The sequence below is a fragment of the Macaca fascicularis genome, chromosome 7 (genome assembly GCF_037993035.2).
Source record: "Macaca fascicularis isolate 582-1 chromosome 7, T2T-MFA8v1.1".
Classification (NCBI taxonomy): domain Eukaryota; kingdom Metazoa; phylum Chordata; class Mammalia; order Primates; family Cercopithecidae; genus Macaca; species Macaca fascicularis.
In genome coordinates, this window is record NC_088381.1 from 88682365 (window position 1) to 88703209 (window position 20845).

At 50.8% G+C, this 20845-nt stretch overlaps 3 protein-coding genes across 42 annotated transcripts; 1 reads left to right on the forward strand and 2 right to left on the reverse strand.

Moving 5' to 3' along the window:
- Positions 1-1156: 1156 nt before the first annotated feature.
- Positions 1157-10112, reverse strand: NDRG2 (NDRG family member 2). Of its 38 annotated transcripts, none has more exons than XM_065548575.1 (18): positions 10034-10112; positions 8586-8675; positions 8403-8466; positions 7613-7692; positions 7240-7281; positions 6768-6873; positions 6447-6567; positions 6203-6265; positions 5175-5235; positions 4887-4973; positions 4306-4362; positions 4022-4125; positions 3499-3543; positions 3146-3197; positions 2840-2887; positions 2587-2622; positions 2370-2421; positions 1157-2146 (listed from the first exon to the last, which is right to left on the reverse strand). In XM_065548575.1, the coding sequence occupies exons 4-18, from the start codon at positions 7685-7687 to the stop codon at positions 1980-1982; spliced, it is 1116 nt and encodes a 371-aa protein (XP_065404647.1). In that variant the 5' UTR covers positions 7688-7692; positions 8403-8466; positions 8586-8675; positions 10034-10112; the 3' UTR covers positions 1157-1979. The 38 variants fall into 38 exon arrangements, with proteins under 38 accessions (XP_065404647.1, XP_065404651.1, XP_065404648.1 ...); XM_065548579.1 differs by having other exon boundaries at positions 8359-8466; XM_065548576.1 differs by lacking the exon at positions 10034-10112 and adding an exon at positions 9376-9408.
- An 894-nt stretch (positions 10113-11006) lies between these two features.
- TPPP2 (tubulin polymerization promoting protein family member 2) lies at positions 11007-16503 on the forward strand. 2 transcript variants are annotated; one of them, XM_065548588.2, is made up of 4 exons: positions 11007-11287; positions 14840-15081; positions 15335-15488; positions 16229-16503. In XM_065548588.2, exons 2-4 carry the CDS (start codon positions 14909-14911, stop codon positions 16412-16414), a joined length of 513 nt encoding a protein of 170 aa, XP_065404660.1. In that variant the 5' UTR covers positions 11007-11287; positions 14840-14908; the 3' UTR covers positions 16415-16503. The 2 variants fall into 2 exon arrangements, with proteins under 2 accessions (XP_065404660.1, XP_065404659.1); XM_065548587.2 differs by having other exon boundaries at positions 11007-11225.
- Positions 16504-17158: 655 nt separating this feature from the next.
- RNASE13 (ribonuclease A family member 13 (inactive)) lies at positions 17159-19159 on the reverse strand. Of its 2 annotated transcripts, none has more exons than XR_012415517.1 (2): positions 19024-19159; positions 17159-18596 (listed from the first exon to the last, which is right to left on the reverse strand). XR_012415517.1 is itself a non-coding variant. In XM_065548586.2 (2 exons), the coding sequence occupies exon 2, from the start codon at positions 18630-18632 to the stop codon at positions 18162-18164; it is 471 nt and encodes a 156-aa protein (XP_065404658.1). In that variant the 5' UTR covers positions 18633-18640; positions 19024-19159; the 3' UTR covers positions 17159-18161. The 2 variants fall into 2 exon arrangements, 1 of the variants encoding a protein (XP_065404658.1); XM_065548586.2 differs by having other exon boundaries at positions 17159-18640.
- Positions 19160-20845: the final 1686 nt, after the last annotated feature.

Sequence of the window (20845 nt, forward strand, 5' to 3'; positions counted from 1 at the left end):
GCATTAGTCCTCAACTCAGTTCCATTGAGGAAAGGGTATAATTGCCTGTGGAGTTTCTATAAAGCAATGTAGCAAAAGACCTTGTAATATTCCATCACAGTAGTGTTGCCAATAATGCTACAAGGTCCCTCCTCATTTTCACTTCTTGTGCCTCAAGACCCTAAGAATCAGCCTGCAACAGCTGCAAAATAAGAATTCCTCTTGATTGTTCATAGTTGTTAAAAAGCTTCTTTATAAATAAACCACAAACAGACTTAGTTAGCTCCCAGATCTGTTGGATTCCATGAGGGAAGAGGAATTCCCAAGAGAAATCCTCCTTTTTGCTGCATCCCTCCTGAAAGAGTCTTCAGGTGAAAATGAACTACGAGCAGCCCAACCCTTATAGTAAGTTCATGCACCTGGTCTACTGATTGCACTAAAACATCCAAAATGGAATCTTAGGTGACCCCCCAGGGAGGTTCCTACAGGAAGGTGGGTCTCAAGATATCCTTGGGCACTTCTGTCATCAGCCTTCTTCAATTTTTTTTTTTTTTTTTTTTTTTTTAGATGGAGTCTCACTCTGTCGCCCAGGCTGGAGTGCAGTGGTGTGACTGTGGCTCACTGCAACCTCCACCTCCTGGGATCAAGTGATTCTCCCACCTCAGCCTCCCGAGTAGCTGGGACTATAGGTGTACACCATCAAGCCCAACTAATTTTTGTATTTTTTGTAGAGATGGGTTTCACCATGTGGCCCAGGCTAGTCACAAACTCCTGAGCTCAAGTAGTCTGCCCACCTCAGCCTCCCAAGTGTGTTGGGGTCACAGATGCAAGCCACCGTGCCCAGCCTCTTCAATTCTTTCTTGAAGGTGGTGGTGGTGGTGGCATCTCTGAAATCCTGTGGCCTTTCTCAGTTACCCATAGTTGATAAGGAAGTCTCCTAAAATCTAAATGGTTCCTCTCTCCCAAGCTTAAAAATACTATCAATATCAAGGCAACACCATTGTATTGGAAAAGGGCCAGTTTCTACATGGTCATATGTTGTGAAGTGCCTATGCCACAAAGGCCCTCTCCCAGGGTTTATATCACTTTGAGAAGAGAATAAGAGACTTGGACAGGGAGAAGATAGGAAGAAGAGCATGATGCAGGCATACCTAGACAAATAATAATAATGGTACTTAAATTCATCTACAGTTTATTGTTATAGCAGAAGTTGTGGGAGACAGGAGGGCACCCTCCACACATAATACAGTGTGGTCAGAGCCCCAGGATAGCCCTTTCCATCTCTATGCCAAGCCCCAAATAGCCCAGCCCAAGCTTAGCTCCCTCCAGTCCCACTCTAGATGCACACTGAGAGCTACCAAAGTTAGTGCAGCCAAATGGCCCCAGGCCCCTTCCTGTTTCCCCAGCACCAATCCTTCCCCGACACTTGTTCATTGCCCACCAATTCCCATTCCAACTTCCTTTTTACACCCTGGATGTTTCTATCACATCCTGAGGACCACTAACCCACCAGCAAGTCTCCCCCTGACACACATTCATGTAGGTCCATACCCTTCAGAGTCCTAAAGGGTTAATGAGAAGCCATATCAGCTTTGGTAAATGGAGCCCCAGCCCCAAATCCCTCCCCTTGCAAATATGGGATAAGTAGGGAGAGTCTGATGGAGGCACCATGACAACTACAACAACCTCTTACCCCTCAGCTACAGACACCTAGATCAGGACAGAGGATACATGCCCTCTCCACCTTAACACCAAAATGGGGGAGGAGGAGAATTTAGGGGTCTGGGTCCCTAAGAGATATTAGGACATCTCTTTCAGGAGCTGGGGGGAATCACAGGTTAGAGGTCAAGGTTAGGGTAGCAATCAAAGATCAAGGTCATCTCCCCACATGATCTGCCCTTTTTCCCTTGCTTACTCTGGCCCAATGCCCCTTCAGCACCTCCCAGGTTAGTTCTGGGGGAGGTGAGGGCTGGGTCCCACACTAGGGCAACAAGGGTCATTCAACAGGAGACCTCCATGGTGTGCCCCGGGGGCCCCGAAGAAAGAGTTCCAGACTCGCTGCTCTGAGACAGGGTGCGAGAGCGGGACCGGTTGCCATCAATGGATGCTGCACTGGTTAGAGAGGCCGTACGAGACCGGGACAGGCGAGTCATGCAGGATGAGGCCACTGTGGAGACAGAAGGATGCACAAGCAGTCAGAGAGAAAGTGGGGAAATGGGGCTGGCGACTCAGGGTGTGGTCCTTGGATTATGACTAGTTATAACTAAGCCAGGGGATCAATGAGCTCGATTGGGCAGATAGTGGTAAGTCCAGGCATTAACCTAAAACAGTTCCACCCCGTCAGTGCCCATCTCTCCTACAGTGCAGCAATCTCTTGTCCCCATACTCACTGTAGCCCATGCCTTGCAGGAAGTACTTGAAGGCCTCAGACAGCTTGCCTGGCTGCGGAAGTAAGAAGAGGCGAGGGAGACAGTGAGATGAGGTTAGAGGCAGAGCTGGAGCCTGAGGCTGTGGCATTGTGGGGATGGGGTGTGTGGCAAAGGCAGAGCCCAATGCCACCAGTATCCTATGTCACTTCCCCATCCCATGGACGGCAGGGCTACTCACCTGAGTCAGCTGGGGCTGACCTCCAGAGTCAGCCATCTGTTCAGGAGAGCGCCACCCAGAAAAAGTGAAACATACATAAATGAGCCATGCGGAGAGGTGGAAAGGGTCTCTCTTCCCTAGCTTCTTCACTCCAGCCCCTTTGTTTTGTTCTTCGTTCACCCCATTTGTTCCCATGCAGGGCCCTGGAGGCTTAGCAGCTGAATTTAGAGAGGATATATGACTCTGGACAGGGGCCCAGGAGCAGGTTACTGACCTTGAGGAACGAGGTCTGGGTGGGGTCCAGTTTTGAGTTACATTCCACCTGGAGTAAGCAGGAGACTGAATGAATGAGTCACGCCCACTGTGGCCCCTCCCCCTATAAGGGACCCAGGAACCCAGACCCCATTCCCTTTTCTATCAGCTCCCTACCCAGTTACTCCTTACCAGGGATCAAATTCCTAGTGCCCCAAAGTTGATCTCCCTGTGCCAAACAGGGCATCCCCTTGGCAAGATACTCTTCTGACCACCACTCTAGGACCCCAGCCCTCCTCCCTCACTCATCCCAAAATCCCCTACTAACCACTGCATCTTCATGAGGTGCTTGGTCTCCTACCACCAGCATCACAGGACACCTAAAGACACAGTGTTGGGGAGAAGGCAGTGAGCCCCTGACACTCCCTCGCTGGCCTCTGCCTAGAAGTGCAGCTGGAAAAATGTCTGGCTCCAAAGAGAAAAGAGCCTTCTGTGTTTCCCTGCTGATGCCACCAAGAGGATTCAAAGGGGGAAGACCTAGAGGGAAGTGATTTACCAAATAGGATGGGGTGGGACATGACAAGGAAGTTCCCTGGCAAAAGATTCTCCTTCTTCTAAGGGATACAAGCTCCTAGGGAAGATCCAGGGAGACAGGCAATGCATTCTTTCTTAAAGTCTTACTTGAGGGTGATATCACCTCCACGCTCAAAGTTCAGGTCTCGGCGGCTGGAAAGGGGTTAAAAGAGTAGGAATTTTAGGTTGGCAGTGCTATCTAACCAAATATAAGCTATCTCCCCCATGATGGAACTATCGCTGTCCCAAAAATCACAGTCAAATATTGGTTATTAAAAGTGGAAACCAAAGGAGAAGGTGGCAGGCAGGCCCCAAGGACAGCTCCTATAATCACTTGTGCCCTAGATCCCTGGTCAGAGGGCAGCAAAAGGGGAGGAAGGGCACAGGATACAAGGTTATCTTACTTCTGGAAGTCCAATAATCCAAAGGAGGTAAACAAGAGAAGGGGGACAACCCCTTGCAATCCTTCCCACTGGCTCTGTCCTGAAGCTGCCCCCATTGCACACTAAATGCTGCATTCCTGGCACATTGCACACTACCCAGACCTCCCTCCCCTCCTGTGTGCCTCCCCATGACCCCCAATTACTGCTTCTGCATTTCTCTCACATGCATACACACGCAGCCCACCCACTTGTTGTAGCTGTTCCAGTACAATTCAATGTTATCCAGGTTGGGTGCATGTGTAATGATATTTCTGTACTTTTGTATCAACTCAGAATTTCCAGAGAGCTCTTCCTGAAGGAGATAACAAGGAAAAACATTAGGGATGGAAAGAGAAACCAACAATTACTGGAGGAAAAGAGGTAAGCCTTCTTCCTTCCCTAAATTCTGTCCCAGCTAAGGAAGTTAGCCCAAGCATTCAAGTTCCCTGCTGCACCCCTCGACTCTTCCACATCATCTTCTACAACCACTTACCTGGCTGAAAAGATGTCCAAGGATCATCTCCGGAATGGAAGAGGTGAGGCCCGTTAGCTATGAGGAGAGGACAGGTGAGAAAGTTCAGGATATTGGCCAGGCACAGTGGCTCATGCCTGTAATCCCAGCACTTTGGGAGGCCAAGGTGGGTGCATCACGAGGTCAGGAGTTCAAGACCAGCCTGGCCAAGATAGTGAAACCCCGTCTCTACTAATAATACAAATATTAGCTGGGCTTGGTGGTGGGCGCCTGTAATCCCAGCTACTTGGGAGGCTGAGGCAGGAGAATTGCTTGAACCCGGGAGGCGGAGGTTGCAGTGAGCCAAGATCAAGCCACTGTACTCCAGCCTTGGAAACAGAGTGAGACACCATCTCAAAAAAAAAAAAAGAAAAGAAAAAAAGAAAGTTCAGGATAGTATAAGAGACTTAGGCAAAGTGACAGCTTCACTTTCCTGCCCCTTTACTCCCTCCTTGAAGTTCGGAGTCCATCCAGACTTCAAGCATTAGACTCTACCAGAGCCTAACTGGATCCATACAAGGGGATCCCCCACCCTAGGTCTCAGCACACAGGCCCCTCCAAACCTTGTGGGCTGCCCAATCCATCCAACCCTTGGCATTGGGATCAATGTTGATGAGAACAAGACCTTCAACTGTGTCCGGGTGGTTAAGCTGAGGGAGAGAAGAAGGAAGGAAATGAGAAACAGGGCATGGCCTTATCCCCTCCCCGCTAAGCCCTACCCACTTTTGGACTCCCATGGAGCCTGACTCCCCGCCTAGTGCCCACTTCCTCCCCCAAACAGCACTAATAAACAGTATTCTCCTAATCAGTCTGGACCCTCCTTTCCCTTATCTGGGCTTTTTATTTCTTACAGCATATCTCGACAGGATGTAGGCTCCAGCTCCAACACCAACTCCAATTACTGTAGAAAAACTGTGAAAGGGAAAGAAATATATGCCTCACGGACTCTGCTGTCCAAAACCTGCCACAGCCCATCTCTTCAAACTCTTCACCCTCCCTCCTGAGTCCATGAGCACAAAGAAGGGCAGACACAGACCTTTCTTTGGAGGATGCGAAAAAGAAGGGCCCAAGGAGCCAAAGGTTGGCACGGGTAGTCAGGGTAGATCCCTGAAGTCTATCCCAGCTTTCTCCTGGAGAACTAGTGTCTTAAAAACAAACACCCATCCACCAGCCAACCAACACACTGTTTTCCTATATAGATAGCTCTTTGTCCATTCTCAATTTTCAAGAGCCAGTTCAACTTGTTCTGCTTTAGTTCCTGGTTCCTCTATAGGAACAGGAAGAATGGAACTTAAAGCAAATGTGAAAACAGACACAACTTTAGTGAACAAAGGGGAGAATGAGGAAAAGAGCAGCAAAGTGCTGAACCAGAGGTGCTGAGCCCTGGTGTCTAGGAGAAGCTTAGCTAAGAACAGCACCCAGGGGTCAGCACCTCCTTCTGAATACCAAAGACACGCAGTCTGGCGTTCTCTTCCTTCCCCCACTCTCTCTCACCCACAGAGCTCCCCACCCACCAGGTGTGGGCATGAAGGAGAGGGGAGTGGGAGAGAAAGAGACAAGTCTATCTGGTTCCTCAGGGATTATGTCACCCCCTTTTATTCCTCCCTTTCTGATCAGAGAAGGCCCTCCTTAGCCTGAGGCAGGGCCAAGCATAGACCCTTTTCCTTCCCTCCATCCATTAGGGCTACTCTGCTGATTCTGGCCAATTTTCCAAACCCACCACCTTTTCTCAATAATCAAGGTAGGAGCATGAAGGAAGAAGATATATTGAGTTCAGAAGCTGAAACTGGCTCAGGAACCATGGTGAACCTGGAAGTTCTAAGGGTCTCCTTGTGCTGGAAAGAGAACTCTGGTTTGGAGGGGTTCCCAGGACTCTCACTTTAGGTACTGTAGGACGCAAGGGATCATGTCTGCAAGCTGGTCCAGAGATGGGTACTGATATCTGGAAAAGAGAAGCACGTTAAGGAAGATACCAACCTGCCCTCGCACCCCCACCTCAGGATATCCTACTCATTCTCTCCCAGAATCACCACTGCCCTCCCTTTCCTCCTTCCCAGTCGAACCTTTCCCACACCTGTCCTGTTCCTCACAGTCTGGTGAAGCGGTAACGACCTAACTCTTACCCCAAAGGGAACACAGGGGCTCCCTCTTCCATTCCAGGGGCATCCACATGAACCCGCACGAAGTTCTGAATGATTTCCTGCATGTCCCCGAATTGAAACAGTGGCTGGAAGCAAGATTTATCTAAAGAGAACCCACATCACCTCAACAATAGAATCAGACAGGGAAACATGTGCCCCAGTCAGAACTCACCCTTCTTTTCATGCCACAGACTAGGAGAGAACTTCTCCTTCCCACGCTGACCCCTCCCCTCCCTCTGGGTTTCTACCCTTCCTCCACAGCCTCTTTCCAGACAGGAGTGGGAGACGAATGAAGGTCCTTACAGTTGAGTCCCACATCGTGGTAGGTAAGGATCGCTGGGCGTTTGGGTTTGGGGGTGCCATAGACAGTGAAAGTGACAGAGCCATACGGTGTCTCCACAGAGTGAATCTGCAGGAAAACAGGGCACCAGGAGCTAGGCTCAGAGAAGACGAGGCCAGAAAAGGAGCAACACCAAGGTCAGGGAGCTGGGAGTGGGCGGGCAAGGGGGAAAAGGGAACAAAGAATTAAAAACAGGATCAGCAAGAACTGAGGAAAACACAACACTGGAAGATGAGTCAAGATTAGAATAAGAAAGAATAGTGAAGATTAGAGAGAGAAGAGTAGGGGGAAGGAAGGAGAGGTGAGAGATAGGGAAGGGAAAGGACAGAATAGAAGGAAAGAAAACGAAGAGAGAAGGGCCAAGCAGAGGCCATCTTTCTACTGAGGAAGAGGAGAGCCCTTCCTCCCACCTTGGGACTGCCCCCACACTGTTACCTGTCCCTGGTCCAGGAGGATTTGGGCAGCTAACTCAGCCTCCTGGAGAGACACACACAGACACACACAGAAACACACAACCATGTGGTGTCCCAGATGGAGAGACAGACAGACAAAGAGAGACAAGTAAAGTCCAACAGAGACCAAAGACAGAAAGAGATTGACAAAGAGAGACATGGAAAGGATGAAGATTAGTGTAGTGACAAGACAACGGCCTGACTCCCAATTGTAGTGTATGGGGAGAGAGACTAGGGTGGAAGTGGAGAAAGTAGTGGTGTGGGTTAGAATAAGATCAGGCTTGGGAAGTTAGAAGGCAAGGGGGATGCTTAGAGGTCTCAAATTTGGGCATGGGAGTCAAACGGTCTCTAATAACCTTGGCCACCTCAGGCGTCTGTCCTGGCAGCAGTGGCTTCTCCTCTGTGATCTGCACCTCCTGCAGCTCCGCCATGATGCCTGGTAGGATGAGGAAACGAGACTGGGAAGTTGTCTCCACATCCCCACATCTCCTCAAACACCAGGCTTCCTCTCTCAGCACAGGAAGATGCAGGGAACAGAGGGAGCCAGGGGTTGAAGACTACTCCAGAACAGGAAGAGGGCCTTTCCTGCCCCCAGCTCCATTTCCAGGCTGATTGGTGGAAACTTTGGAAGAGGAATCAGGACACCGCTTCTCTTGATACTCACCATCCCCACCGCCACCCTCAACACCCACTCCTCCAGACCCCCTCCCTCCTCTGCCCTGGACCAAGATACCAGGGTGGGGCAGAAGCCTAGCTCAGATTTCCCAGGCTATCTTTAGGGTCTACTCCACACTCTCAGGTAGGGAGCGAAACTCGTAGCTCAGTGACTGAATATTCTAAAGGACAGGGTACCAAAAGACAGGATTTTGAGAGCTCACAATTGACCATGACCTTCAAGTAAAGCCCCAAGGTCGGCAGCTCAAAGGGGGCTAAAAATGACCAAAGTAACATGACCAAAGGGTGAGGTGGGGAAAACAACATAAAAGGGACATCTGTCCAACCAACCCAATGCCTCCCTTCCTCCCAAGACTCTTCCTCCCAACTCTGAATAAACTCCGTAAGTTCAACATTAGTGGGTGAGGAGCAGAGCACCTGGACAGACCTGCACAGGAAGGAGCCTGCAGCCTGCGAGGTGGGGTCACTTACTGGGCTCCTATTGGCTGGATGCAGTGGGATTAGGGGTCAGCGTTCTCACTCCTGACTCTGGGGTCTGAGAAAACACAGCCACGAGGTGAATGACATGGGAGACAGACCCGGGGTCTTTTAGTTACAGAAAGCCTCAGCCAAGACCCAGACTCCCAGGGTCATCAACCTCCGCGGGTCACTAACCCTCCCCAGTGTCTACTCCTGAGTCCAGAGAACACGTCCTCTCTAGGCTCCAGCCGGAATCAATACAGGCTACAGGGGCATCAGTTCAGGCTGCGCGGAGGAGAGAAGGAAGTGCTGATGTGGAGGAAGCCTCCGGATTCGAATCCCGGCTCTGCCACTCCCAGTGTGACCTTGCCCCAGTTCGTTACTACATTTGGCCTCAATTTTCTATCGGCAGGGGGACTAAATGCGGGGGACTAGGGGATCCCCAAAATTTTTGACAGCTCTCCAGTAAGAGGAGGGTAGCAGAGCATGGCTGTTTCCCTCCACAATATAAAAACAAACACAAAGCTTGGTGCCGTCGCTTCTCTCCTCTACCCAGTCTCCGTGTAGGTCCCACGAGTGGAGAAAGGGAGAGGAGGGCGGTCCCACAATCTCCTCCCGGTCTCCCCCGACGGCCCGCGAAGGCAAGCGCCATCGGGAAGGGATGGGTAGGACAGAGGGGACTGGCCGGGCCCAGCATCCGGAACCCGTCCCTACGAGTCCCTACGCAGCCCGTCCGCGTGGAGACGGACACCCTTGCGTGGCTGGTGCCAAGCGCCCCGGACCTTGCACACAACCTCGCGCGCACCCCAAACACGCCCTGCCGCTCTCGGAGCCTCAGCCTTTGTGCGCAGCAGCCGAGCGCCCCCTCAGTGCCGGCCCTTTCCCCAGAGCCGCCAGCTCCAGGGGACGGGGATCAATCACACCGCCCACCTACCCGGCTGGCGCCTTCCAGGCCCTGCGGCCCCTCGCCTGCCCCTCCCCCTACCTGCTGCAGCCGCTGCCGCTTCCACCTTCACTTGCCTTTGACTCGGGCCCGCCCCGGCTCGGGCTCCCCGCAGACCCGCCCCCGGCCCGCCCCAGCCCGCCCCAGCCCGCCCACGGGCGCTTGGCTCCCCGCGGACCCGCCCCAGACCCCCAGTAAACACGCCCCACCTTTCACCCCGCCCAGACTGCCGCTCAGGGAGGGGTTGTGCTGGGACCGGGGGACTGGGGGCGGGCGGCTAGACGCATCCAGGCTCCTCTCGAGCTCACCATAACATTCCCCCCACCCCCCGCATTGGGGCGGTGTGGGGAGTGCGGGGATCCCTCAGCACTGCGAGGGATCCCTCGGCTGCCCTCAGCACCGCCCCTATCCATGACCTGGATCTGCAATTCGCACTCTGGCTCCTTCCTTCGCCCCCAGACTCAGTGGTGGGAACCGGTAGTGGGGAGACGAACCCGGGATACTGACACCCCGCGAGTTCGAATCCCCCCGCCCGAACACAGAGAACTAGATTAAGAAAGGAGGAGGTGGGCGGGACCGCCGCTGAGGAGGCGGGGGTCTCGCCCGGTGGCAACGGCAGGTGTGCCGGCGCCGAAAGGGGGTACGGGGGAACGTCGAGGGCACAGCAGTTCCGACTCCCTAGTGCCCAGAGTCCTGGTACCTCTCCTCTCTTTGCTGCGTCCAGACGCCTGCTCTCCGGCTGCTCCGGGAGAAGTTGGACAACAAGGCGGGGAGGGGGGGCGGGGAATGCGGGGGGCCGCTATAAATAGAGGGCGATCGCGGGCGACGCGGGGGGGTGGAGAGGATGGCCAACAGGGACTCTGGGGTCAATGCCTCAAGGGGCGACGGGGGAGGGGCCGGGGACCCCCAGAGGCTCTGACTCCTGGGTAAACAGGCGCAGGGGCGGAGTTAACCCTGCGGGGGTGGAGTAGGGGCTTGGGTAGGACGCAGTGTCCCGGGCTGGGACCCAAGAGACCCTGTGGCTTCGCCGCTAACCCCTCCCAGTCCGGCCCAGAAAAGGAGACCAGCTCAGGCCCGCTGAATCGCAATGCCCAGGCGATGGTCTCAGGGACTGCCGCGTCCCTCTCGGTGCCCGAGTGGGTTTGCCACTCTAGACTTCACACACACACACACACACCCCAGATGAGCCCTCTTTGTGCCCCTCAGAGGAAGGCTCCCTGGAATGAGGTAGTTGATTAGATAATGTGGCTTAAGGAAATTCGAAGTTGTTTAGGCAAAAGGAAACCTGACTGAATTTCTCCCCTCCTGCCCCCTTTGTAGCTCCCCCAATCCCAGGATCATATCCACCCCAACCCCCTTCAGACTGGTTCCTGAGTTGCCATTTCGGGGGCCGGGCGTCAGGCCAGTCAGGAACAATGGCCAATGGAACTTGAGCTGCCAACTGCAACACCAGCACTGACTGCCCCCCCAAGACCCCCAAGTTCCCCTGCCCCCTTCTGCCTGGGAACCACCCTCCCACCGCCACCCTCACCACCCGCAATACCCCTCCCATCCAAGGAACATCAATGCCCCTTTCATCCCCACTTGGCAGGGTCTACTGGAAAGAAGGAGAGGCCAAGAGGGAGGAGGTGACCCAGAGTAGGAGAACTGGTCGGGCTAAAACCCAGCCTTCCACAACCCCAAATCTAAGGCCCCCACTACATTCCCCAATTTGGAGCACCCAACTTTTCTTCTGTTCCTTTCTCCCACTCCCTTTATAACTTTTTCCCCAGAAACTGGCACATAAGCTGGGCGCCCTGGCTCCTCTCCTAGGCCCCTCTTCCCTCTGGATGCCAGTTTAACACTCTCCTGGATGAGGAAAAGCCCTGCTGGAATAAGGATCACAGCCAAAGGTGCGGAAGACAGGAGAGATCTCACCAGCCCCAGAGGAACCTGGGGAGAAGGAGAGCCTGGAGTGAGAACTTTGTCTGCAGGCTTTTCTTTGTCGAAAGTAGTCTTACTTGGAGTGGGGGAGGGAAGGACCTGAAGGTTCCAGCATCTAAATTCGTCTCTGGGTCAGGATGACTCAGGGGGAACCTGATAAGAGGCCGACGCAGGGGCGCAGGGCAGGCAGGAGGTGGGAAATTTCCACTGAGATCCATTGGCTTCCTAGACGTAGGGGTCCCACCCAGTCTGCTGCAGGCAGAGGTAAGGCTGGTTCTACCCTAAGATAGGGTTCTTCCATGTCAGGGCAGCTCCCAGCCCGACCAGGGTGTAAGTGTTGCAAGGACAATCTCTCTCTCAACTCTTTCCCTTTGGCCAGAGCAGCTTCAAACTATACCTTCAACTAAGCAACAGTTTTAAGTATCTGTTATGTGCAAGCCACTGTGTAGATGAAATTCAAAGTGTGAGTCTGTTCACACCCTCTCTAGACGTTTGTGATGAGAAATGACATTTTGACATTTGTCAAGAGAAGGTACAAACACAGGACAAGTTAAGAAAAATTATGTATATATAAGATCAATCATCTGGACAATAAGTCCTGTAGCAGTAGTTTCCCACCCTTCTTGAGTGGGTGATCAGAGATTTCCAACCCCACATAATAGTTTTTGTATCCTCTGATGGAGAAAATACAAACTATGAATTCATCAATACTTTGAAGTAAGTTTCTGTCACAACGTCTGTAAATGTAGTAATACCTACACATGCAAGGCGTGTTATTTACTCAGTTTACACTCACTCTTTATACATACAGATTCTAGGGCCCTTTGCAAGATTTCAGAAATCCTCACGCCAGAAGGCTGTGGCCCACAGTCTAGAAACCATTTTCTTACTATAATTCAGAGAAGGAAAAGGGCTTTGTTCCTAGGGTGAACCACCAAGATGAGAAATGCAATCATGGAATACTTGAGTGGGCGTGAGGGGCATTCTATCCAGGCAGAGAGAGAGCATGAAGGACAGTCTGGAGGCAGAAACACTCGGGTTACTTTGGAGAACTGAATAGTAGCTTCCCATATATTATCCCCTAATACCATAAGGTTAGTGTTATTGTCCTCACTGTACAGATGAGAAAATTGAAACTCAGAAATGTTTAGTGACTTGCCCAAGTCCACTCAGCTAGTAAATGACATATCTAGGATTCATTTTCCCACCCAGATGCATTCCACTCCAGGGACTATGCTCCTTGCACTACCAAGTAGCCTGTCAAGTGTATAGCAGTTAGGCCATATGACCCCAGCTGAAGAATAATCTGGTTCTTAGGGTTTTTGTTTGGGGATTTTTTTTTTTTCTTTGAGATGGGGTCTCACACTGTCAGCCAGGTGGGAGTGCACTGACACAATCCTAGTTCACTGCAGCCCCAAACTCCCGGGCTCAAGCAATCTTCCCACTTCAGCCTCCTGAGTAGCTGTAGCTGGGACTACAGGTGCATGCCACTGCTCGCAATCACTTTTTTTATTATTATTTATTTATTTAGAGACAAGGTCTCACTTTGTTGGCCTCCCAAAGTGCTGGAATTATAGGCGTGAGCCACTGTGCGCCGCCCAAGAATGATGTTGATGAGAGGTGGGTGATGTTTGGTAGGGTAGATTGGGGCCTAGTTAGTTGTACAGGTCCTTGAATGCTAAGCAAGAAGATTTAGCCATGAGAAGCTGTAGTATATCTTGAGCCATAGAATGTTCCTGAGCAGGAGTAATAAAAAATACTGCTTTGTGAAAATTAATCTGATGGGGAGGAGGTTATACAGATGGATTATGGGCGCGTGGGAGTGAAGAATTAGATTTAGGAAAGAGATCATTTAGAAGCCAGAGTAGTCATCCAACTATGAGATGATAAGAACTTGAATAAGGGTAGAAGTAATAGGAATGGAAAGAAAGGAGTAGATTTGTAAGACAAAGAAAAAAAATAGAAATTGGTGGCATTATTAGATGGGAAAAGGAGGAAAGTCACCAGTCTCATTGCTCTGTTTTAGGATCCATGAGGTTCATCTATCTGTAGGGCCTCTGGCCAGAGAAAAGGCCGAAGAGAGAAAACCCTGAGGAACATCTTTGACCTGCATAGAAACTTATCTAAAGATTTTCAGAGTCTGAGCCTCACCCTCAGTCCATCCCAGTTTTATCCTGAGCTGTCCACATCTGTTACTCTCCAAGGCCTACTGGACCCAACACTGGAAGCCATTTAAAGTTTCTATTGAGACTGGCCTTTTAAGGGATTCTCCATGCTACACTTGAGCCTGGAGACTAGAAAAAATGCCAGCCTGTTTTCATTAACTGCTATGGTCTGAATGTTTATGTTGTCCCCAAATTCATATATTAAAATCCTAACTCCCGGCCGGACGCAGTGGCTCACACACGTAATCCCAGCACTTTGGGAGGCTGAGGCAGGTGGATCACTTGAGGTCAGGAGTTTGAAACCAGCCTGGCCAACATGGCAAAACCCCATCTCTACTAAAAATGCAAAAATTAGCCGGGCACAGTGGCTGAGCTAATCCCAGCTACTGGGGACACTGAGGCATGAGAGTCGCTTGAATCCTGGGGCTGGAGGTTGCAGTGACCCAGGATCATGCCACTGCATTCCAGCCTGGGCAACAGACAGCAAGACTCCGTCTCAAAATAAATAAATACATAAATAAATAAAATAAAATCCTAACTCCCAAAGTCATGGTATTAGGAGATGGGGCATTTGGGGGGTGATTTAGTTTTATGAGGGCAGAGCCTTTCTAAATGGGATTTATACCCGTATAAATAGGCCCAAGGGAACTCATTCACCCTTTCAACCATGTGAAGACACAGCAAGAAGGTACCATCTCTAGACCAGAAAGCAGCCCTCATGAAACACTGAATCTGCCCATGCCTTGATCTTAGCCTTGTCAGCCTTCAGAACTCTGAGAAATAAATGTCTGTTGTTTATAAGCCACCCAGTTTATGATATTTTGTTATAGCAGCCCAAACAGACTAAAACAACTTCCCTGGGCTCGCCTCAACTTCTGTTGTGGGGCAGAGCATAAGGCAATATGACTGGGACCCAGAGGATGGGTAAGCTTGGCTGAAATGATGGAAATGTAATCATCCGAAAAGGTCAGAAAGTTGGCAGTTTGCTCAATTCAGCATGCAAGATAGGGAGACCAAAAGCCCCCTCCTTTGAAGGCAAGGGCTGTAGCTGGGACCAGAAGTGATGTCACATAAGCACTGCTGAGGTCATAGAAATTTCCCTCTCCTCCCTCTGTCTCCTCATTTGCAACAGCCAACTGGCTACCACATATCTGCACACACTTAAATACAAAGGCCGGGAAGGGTCAGATCACCGTCCAGGTAATCTTAGGTACATAAAAGAGGTGGGGGAAAGAGAGAATCATTCAGTAGGTAGGATCCATATTGGTATCTCCAGTGCTGGGAAGGGGAGACTCATGCTGTAGTTGTGTAGGTGCAGTGGGAGCTGGGAGGGAGAGAGGAGACACCAACAGGGAAGAGGGGAGCTGTTCCTGTTGCTGACTGATTTTACCTTAACACTCATCCTCTTTACTCCACAGTCCTCCCTCCCCCTCCTCCTTCACCCCCAAGTCTCTCCCACGACTGCCCTCCCCAACCTCTAGCTGATCATGGCATCAGAGGCAGAGAAAACATTCAATCGGTTTGCTGCCTTTGGAGAATCATCAAGCAGTGGCACTGAAATGAACAACAAGAACTTCTCCAAGCTATGCAAAGACTGTGGCATCATGGATGGCAAGACGGTCACCTCCACAGATGTGGACATCGTGTTCAGCAAAGTCAAGTGAGGAGCCAAAGATGTGGGGGTGGGGGTGAGAAGAAAGTGCGAGGTAGTTGGCCATGGAAGGGTTCATGTGGCGGAACATTTGCAGTGGGCCTACCAAGCACCACAGGGTACCTGGCACTGTGCTATTCTTTGTCATTGAGACACTTACTGATAGGACAAAAGAGGACAAATCTGAGTGAGGTAAGAGTTGGACCTTGGAAGGTAATGCATTTGTGCTCCAAAGTTTCTGGATTTCTGTCTAACTGACCAGGGCCAAGAACGCCCGAACCATCACGTTTCAACAGTTCAAAGAGGCAGTGAAGGAACTGGGCCAGAAGCGCTTCAAAGGGAAGAGTCCAGATGAAGTCCTGGAGAGCATTTATGGACTCATGGAGGGCAAGGACCCAGCCACCACTGGCGCAACTGTGAGTGACAGTCTTCATCCCCTTGACCCTACTTCCCTAAATCCCCATTGTTCCAGTCTACCCTCCCTAACCCTGCCAACTGTGTGACTGTAGAGACAGGGAAGAAACAGACTTTAGAGATCATCTAGATATTCCAGAAGTCAGGAAAATGTGGCCCAGAGAAGGGAAGCGACTTGCTCAAGGTCCATGGCTATTTTAATAGTGGATTTAGAACTAACTTCCAAGTGTCCAGTGTCTGAGCCAGGCAGGTAGGGCTTGGTGGCTTTTGGAGGACATTAGTGTAGAGGATTTGGTACCTGATGCCCACTCCTCTTTCAGTTCTTATTTAGGGTTTGATCTCAGGCCTCCTGCCTCTCACCTACTCCCTTTTTTAATTGTCCTGTCTGAACTAAAAGCTCTTTCTACAATGGATATTGGGTTGGGGAGTGGGAGTGAAGTCCTCTGGCAGCAACCTAGTCAGAATACTTTTTGTTTCCTCTGGAAAGAAAAAAAAAAAACCACCCTCCCTCTGCACACACCACACTCATTCCCACACCACACTCCTCCTCCCCAACGAGTGAATGGCTCTTACCGGAGTTCCTGCCCACAGCTGCATCTGGGCCCTAAGAAAGCAGCACCCCATGCCAGTGGCAGAGCAAGAGCTCCAAGCACTTGTTCTAAGTATCTCTGGCCATCTTTGGGGAAGGGATATGACAGGGTAAGGAAAGGAAGAGGGTTCAAATCCATCCTCTGGCTTGCAGAAAGCAACAACAGTGGGTGCAGTGGACCGTTTGACAGACACCAGCAAGTACACCGGCACCCACAAGGAGCGCTTTGATGAGAGTGGCAAGGGCAAGGGCATTGCCGGACGGGAAGTGATGAATGACAACACAGGCTATGTGAGTGGTTACAAGGGTGCTGGCACCTATGATAAGAAGACCAAGTAAGGAGGAGCTTCATCTTAGCTCACTAGCCCCCTGACCCTGCATGTTTAACACCAGGGAACTTGGAAAATAATAAACATCTGTGTGTGCAGCAGCTAAAATATCTGTCTATGAGGGACAGATGGGCCTACTAGTGTAGAGAGAGGGAGAAGAGGCAGCGCAGGAGTGTGGGTTCTCAACAACAAACCCTTCACTCTGCTTAGCCTTATGCCTACCAGCCATCAGTTAGCATTCCTCCTCAACAGTTGCTTCCAAGAACAGGATGGAAGAATATATTTGAAGTTAAGAGATGAACCAGATGTGGAGGTAAAAGTATTTGCTACTTGTGTTCACATATTACTGATATTCACCTCTCCACCCCCACCCCCTAAAAGGGTGTAGCAGTTCCTGATGTGATGGACTATGACTGTATCATGTATTAGATCCTTCCCTGTCCCTCCACCTTCCTCATCTGTTACAGTTCAGGTTTTTTGGGTGGAGAAGTAGAAGCCAGCTAAGGTGGCCTGACTTCTATTACAAATTTGTTCCAGAGCTAGGGTAATGGGAGAGTCTATTTTCAACACCCAGCCCAGCACTAAGTTTTACCCCACATCACCTCCATCATGGTGCACATGGGACAGAAGAGCTTACAGACTGCTAAGGGTAGCTCAGGAAGATGGCCAGATGGGGGAGGCTGCCAGGATTCCAAGAGCAGGAGTTCTGGGGCACTGAAGAAAAAGCAATTAAATCACAAAGGAGTCAGGTGTATGTTCTTAACTTTTTATTTTGAAATGATTATGGATTCACAGAAAGTTACAAAAAAAAAATAGTACAGAGGGGTCTCTTGTGCCCTTCACCCAGTTTCCTCCAATGGTTACATCTTACGTACTCAGATGTGGTTTTAGAAATTTATGTTTGATTAGAGCTGGGCCTGCCTCGTTCCCTGCCTGGTCAGGGGCAGACTCTGGAGTCTGGGGGATTTGGGAGGAGCTTCTGGAAGAGAAGGGAAGCAGGAACCTCTGTGGAATGGATGAGAGAAGATACCTTGAAATGCCAGTGAGCCAAGGTAAGAAGACTGGAAGAAAAAGAGGTTGGAAAAAGGAAGGCAGGGTGACTAAGGTGGTGGGGAGTTGGGGGGAGAGACAGTCTTAGGCTCCATAGTAAGAAGAAAGAGGAGAGGAAAGTTATATGAAGGGAGAAACAATGATTTCACAGAGAGAAACAGGCTGGAAACTGGGTGTTGTGGGGAAGTGAGGCTAACATGAGTCTGAAGGCCTCAGGGAGGTTCCTATAGCTAGCCATATCCCCTGAGTAGGTGGGTGAGTGGAGGGAATTATAAGGGAACTAGGGGAGGCTGAGACGAGAAGGGTGGTGGGAATGGGGAGGTGAGACTCGGAGCTGGTGCCTGTTGCCATGGTGTGAGCTGAGGCCCTGGGCCTCCATCCAGGACTTAGGATCTGGCCCAGTGGGTGGACAGTCACTGCCAACTGGACACAGTCAACTTCTTGGGTGGGTTTTACTGTCTCTGGGAGAGGGAGGATGATGAGGAGGTGGGGGTGAAGAGGGGGTAAACAAGCTGGAAAGAACCTAGAAGATAGCACCACTTCGCACGGTGATCAAAGCCCTGGACATTTTCCCACCCACCTGGTCTCTTGGGAGGGGACTCTGCCTGCCTCAGAAGTGAGGAAGGAAGTCTTGTTACAGGAATCAGAGTGTTGGAAATGGAGACAGGCTGGTCTGTGGTGGTAGAGGTTGGGGAATGACTCAGGAATTAAACTCCCGAATAGAGACCGATGATACCTATTGGATCAGCTTCATACTTGCGGGAGCAGAGTAGGTAGAGCTTCTGGTTGGTCAGGGTGCTATCATAGTAGCAACTGGTGGGTGGCTGTTGGTAGTTCAGGGAGCAGACCGTGATGGGGAAGGAATCCTCGGTGAGCGTGCAGTATTCATTGTAATTATCACAGAAGTTGTCACTATACTTGCAGAACCTCTTGATGACCTTCCAAGGGGCATGTATCACATAATGGATCTTTGGGCAATCCGAATTTTGCACCTTGCCCCGCATATAGGACATCAGACCATTACAATAGCCCTTGAAACTCTTTGGGAAGATAACCCTGGGATAGTCAACGTTTAAAGCATAGAATTTCTTTTTGCCAATCTGTGTCTTGATGTCCATGACCAGAGTTGGCCCTAGAACAAGCTGAAGGAAAAGGAGCCGGGTCACAGCTGGTGCCATTCCTCCTGCTGGTAGAGTTAAGGTGGTTGGGGGCAGCAGTGGGCCTGGAATGACTGTCTGCCACATCCCAGAGCCTCCAACATTCCCAACCCAACAGTACTTTAGAGATCATCTCACCCATAACCGAGTTCTCATGACCCAGAAAGAGGAGATGCTTGCCCAAGGCCACCCAGCCAACCACCCAGCTGAAGGTGAAGCCACCCCACCTTCAGCCACCCCTGCTCCCTTGGTCCACCACAGAAATCTCAGCCTCTGCAAAGTTTGTGAACTGCAACACTTGCAGAATACGAGCTCTAACTGGCCTTGGGTGAGAGACTCTTCCCAATTATCCCTGGGCCCCTGGCACTCCTGCTAGTAAAAAATGCAGAGAAGAAAGAAGGAGCAGACTGACCTGATAATTCTCTGGCAGCTGGGAGGAAGGACAGGAGCTGAAGACAGCTGGGTAGGGACGGGTGTTCTTCTTGCCGAGGCCAAGACAGTCAGGAGATGAGGAGAGGCTAGAAAGGTTTCTGAGTAAAGATCAGTCTGGGAGGAAGGAATGTCCCCTGAGTTTGATGAGCCCCTGTGCTGAGGGGGTTGGATGGGTGGGAGGAAAGAGGCATTGCCATCTGGTCTCCTCCTCTACAGTGTCATTGGAACACTTAGTTCCAACCTCCCTGCCAAAAGTTCCTAAGTGTCTGGGCTTTCTTTGATGTTTTCTCTGTTCCATAGCCTGTGCTCTCATGGCAAGGTGAGTAGGAAAGCACTGTTGTGTTTCTGAGGAACAAAGTGCTTCTTATTCCTGACCCTCCGAGAACAAAGCGTTCGCCACTTTGTCATCCCACTCACGGGAGCCCAGGAGGGCATGTACTCAGGGGCCTCCCACCAAAGTGCTGGGCTGAGAATCAAAGACCTCCCTGTGGACTCCCCACAGTCCCTATCAGCCTTACTCCTGTCATACCCACAGCGCTCACCTGTGACCTCAGGCCTTGTCAGAGTCTGAGCACTACTGGAAATGTCTGCATGCTGACTCTGAAGCCTCAAACTTGGCAGGTTGGATTTGAAAGCATAACCTGAACATGAAAAGCTGTGGATGCCAGAGCCTGGCGTGATCTGTTTCTTACTGTTGGTTGGTCTCTGAGTGGTTTGCCATGCTGGGGAAAGGGCCACACTCCTATCTTTTTTTTTTTTTTTTTTTTTTTTTTGAGACGGAGTCTTGCTCTGTCGCCCAGCCCAGGCTGGAGTGCAGTGGCGCGATCTCGGCTCACTGCAAGCTCCGCCTCCCGGGTTCACGCCATTCTCCTGCCTCAGCCTCCCGAGTAGCTGGGACTACAGGCGCCCACAACCGCGCCCGGCTAATTTTTTGTATTTTTAGTAGCGACGGGGTTTCACCGTGGTCTCGATCTCCTGACCTTGTGATCCGCTCGCCTCGGCCTCCCAAAGTGCTGGGATTACAGGCGTGAGCCACCGCGCCCACACTCCTATCTTTTTCATCAACATCTTCCCTTTCATCACAATCAAAGAGCTAACTAGCTCCCTGGAGCCTGCTAGCCCTCACTCTTGACTTCCACAGATCACTCAGCCTTGTCTGTCTGCAAAGTGTCTTCCAGATTTGGGGCCTCCTCTTAGGACAGCCTTTTTACCTTTGCTGGACAGCAGAAAAGGGGAGTCAGAACACAGAAAGCTGAGTGCTCCAAGGCCCCCAGTATAGCTCAGGAGGAGGGAGTAAAGCCCCAGAGGGACAGATTGTTGTTCCTCATGTACAACCCCCTAAACTGGCACTTTCTGACAACACAAACTACAGTCCAAAATGGAATCCATCTTCCTCACAACTTGTTTCTCTTCCTGTGTTGTCTATCTCAGTTTCCCTGGTTACCTATGCAAGACACCTGAAAGTGATTCTAGACCCCGCCACCTCCCCAGTCCCAGCTATGGGGAGGCAGTCCTGCATGGTGGTGAAGATAAGGCTTTTGAGTAAAACAGACCAGGAATTGAATCCTGCCTCTGCAGCTTATAAGCTGCACACCACCTGTCTGTTTACTAAATCACTGAAAGCTTCCTTGTTTCATCTGTTCATGAGGATAGTATTTTTTACCTCATGGCAGTATTAGGATCCATTAAGATGTATATCAAGAGGTTTTAGACCAGTGCCTGGCACATGGTGAGTCCTCAGTATGAGCCTGAGTCCATCAGTCACACAGCCCTGACAATCTTAAACTTTTCCCAAGCCCATC

Excerpts from the sequence above, each read along its gene's own strand:
- NDRG2 (XM_005560724.4), bottom strand. The coding sequence starts at position 7,687 with ATGGCGGAGCTGCAGGAGGTGCAGATCACAGAGGAGAAGCCACTGCTG. Across the intron at positions 6,568-6,767 it reads CCACGATGTGGGACTCAACT|ATAAATCTTGCTTCCAGCCA; the intron begins GTAAGGACCTTC and ends GGTTCTCTTTAG. Across the intron at positions 4,126-4,305 it reads TTGGACATCTTTTCAGCCAG|GAAGAGCTCTCTGGAAATTC; the intron begins GTAAGTGGTTGT and ends TATCTCCTTCAG.
- TPPP2 (XM_065548588.2), top strand. The coding sequence starts at position 14,909 with ATGGCATCAGAGGCAGAGAAAACATTCAATCGGTTTGCTGCCTTTGGA. Across the intron at positions 15,082-15,334 it reads ATCGTGTTCAGCAAAGTCAA|GGCCAAGAACGCCCGAACCA; the intron begins GTGAGGAGCCAA and ends CTAACTGACCAG. Across the intron at positions 15,489-16,228 it reads CAGCCACCACTGGCGCAACT|AAAGCAACAACAGTGGGTGC; the intron begins GTGAGTGACAGT and ends TCTGGCTTGCAG.
- RNASE13 (XM_065548586.2), bottom strand. The coding sequence starts at position 18,632 with ATGGCACCAGCTGTGACCCGGCTCCTTTTCCTTCAGCTTGTTCTAGGG.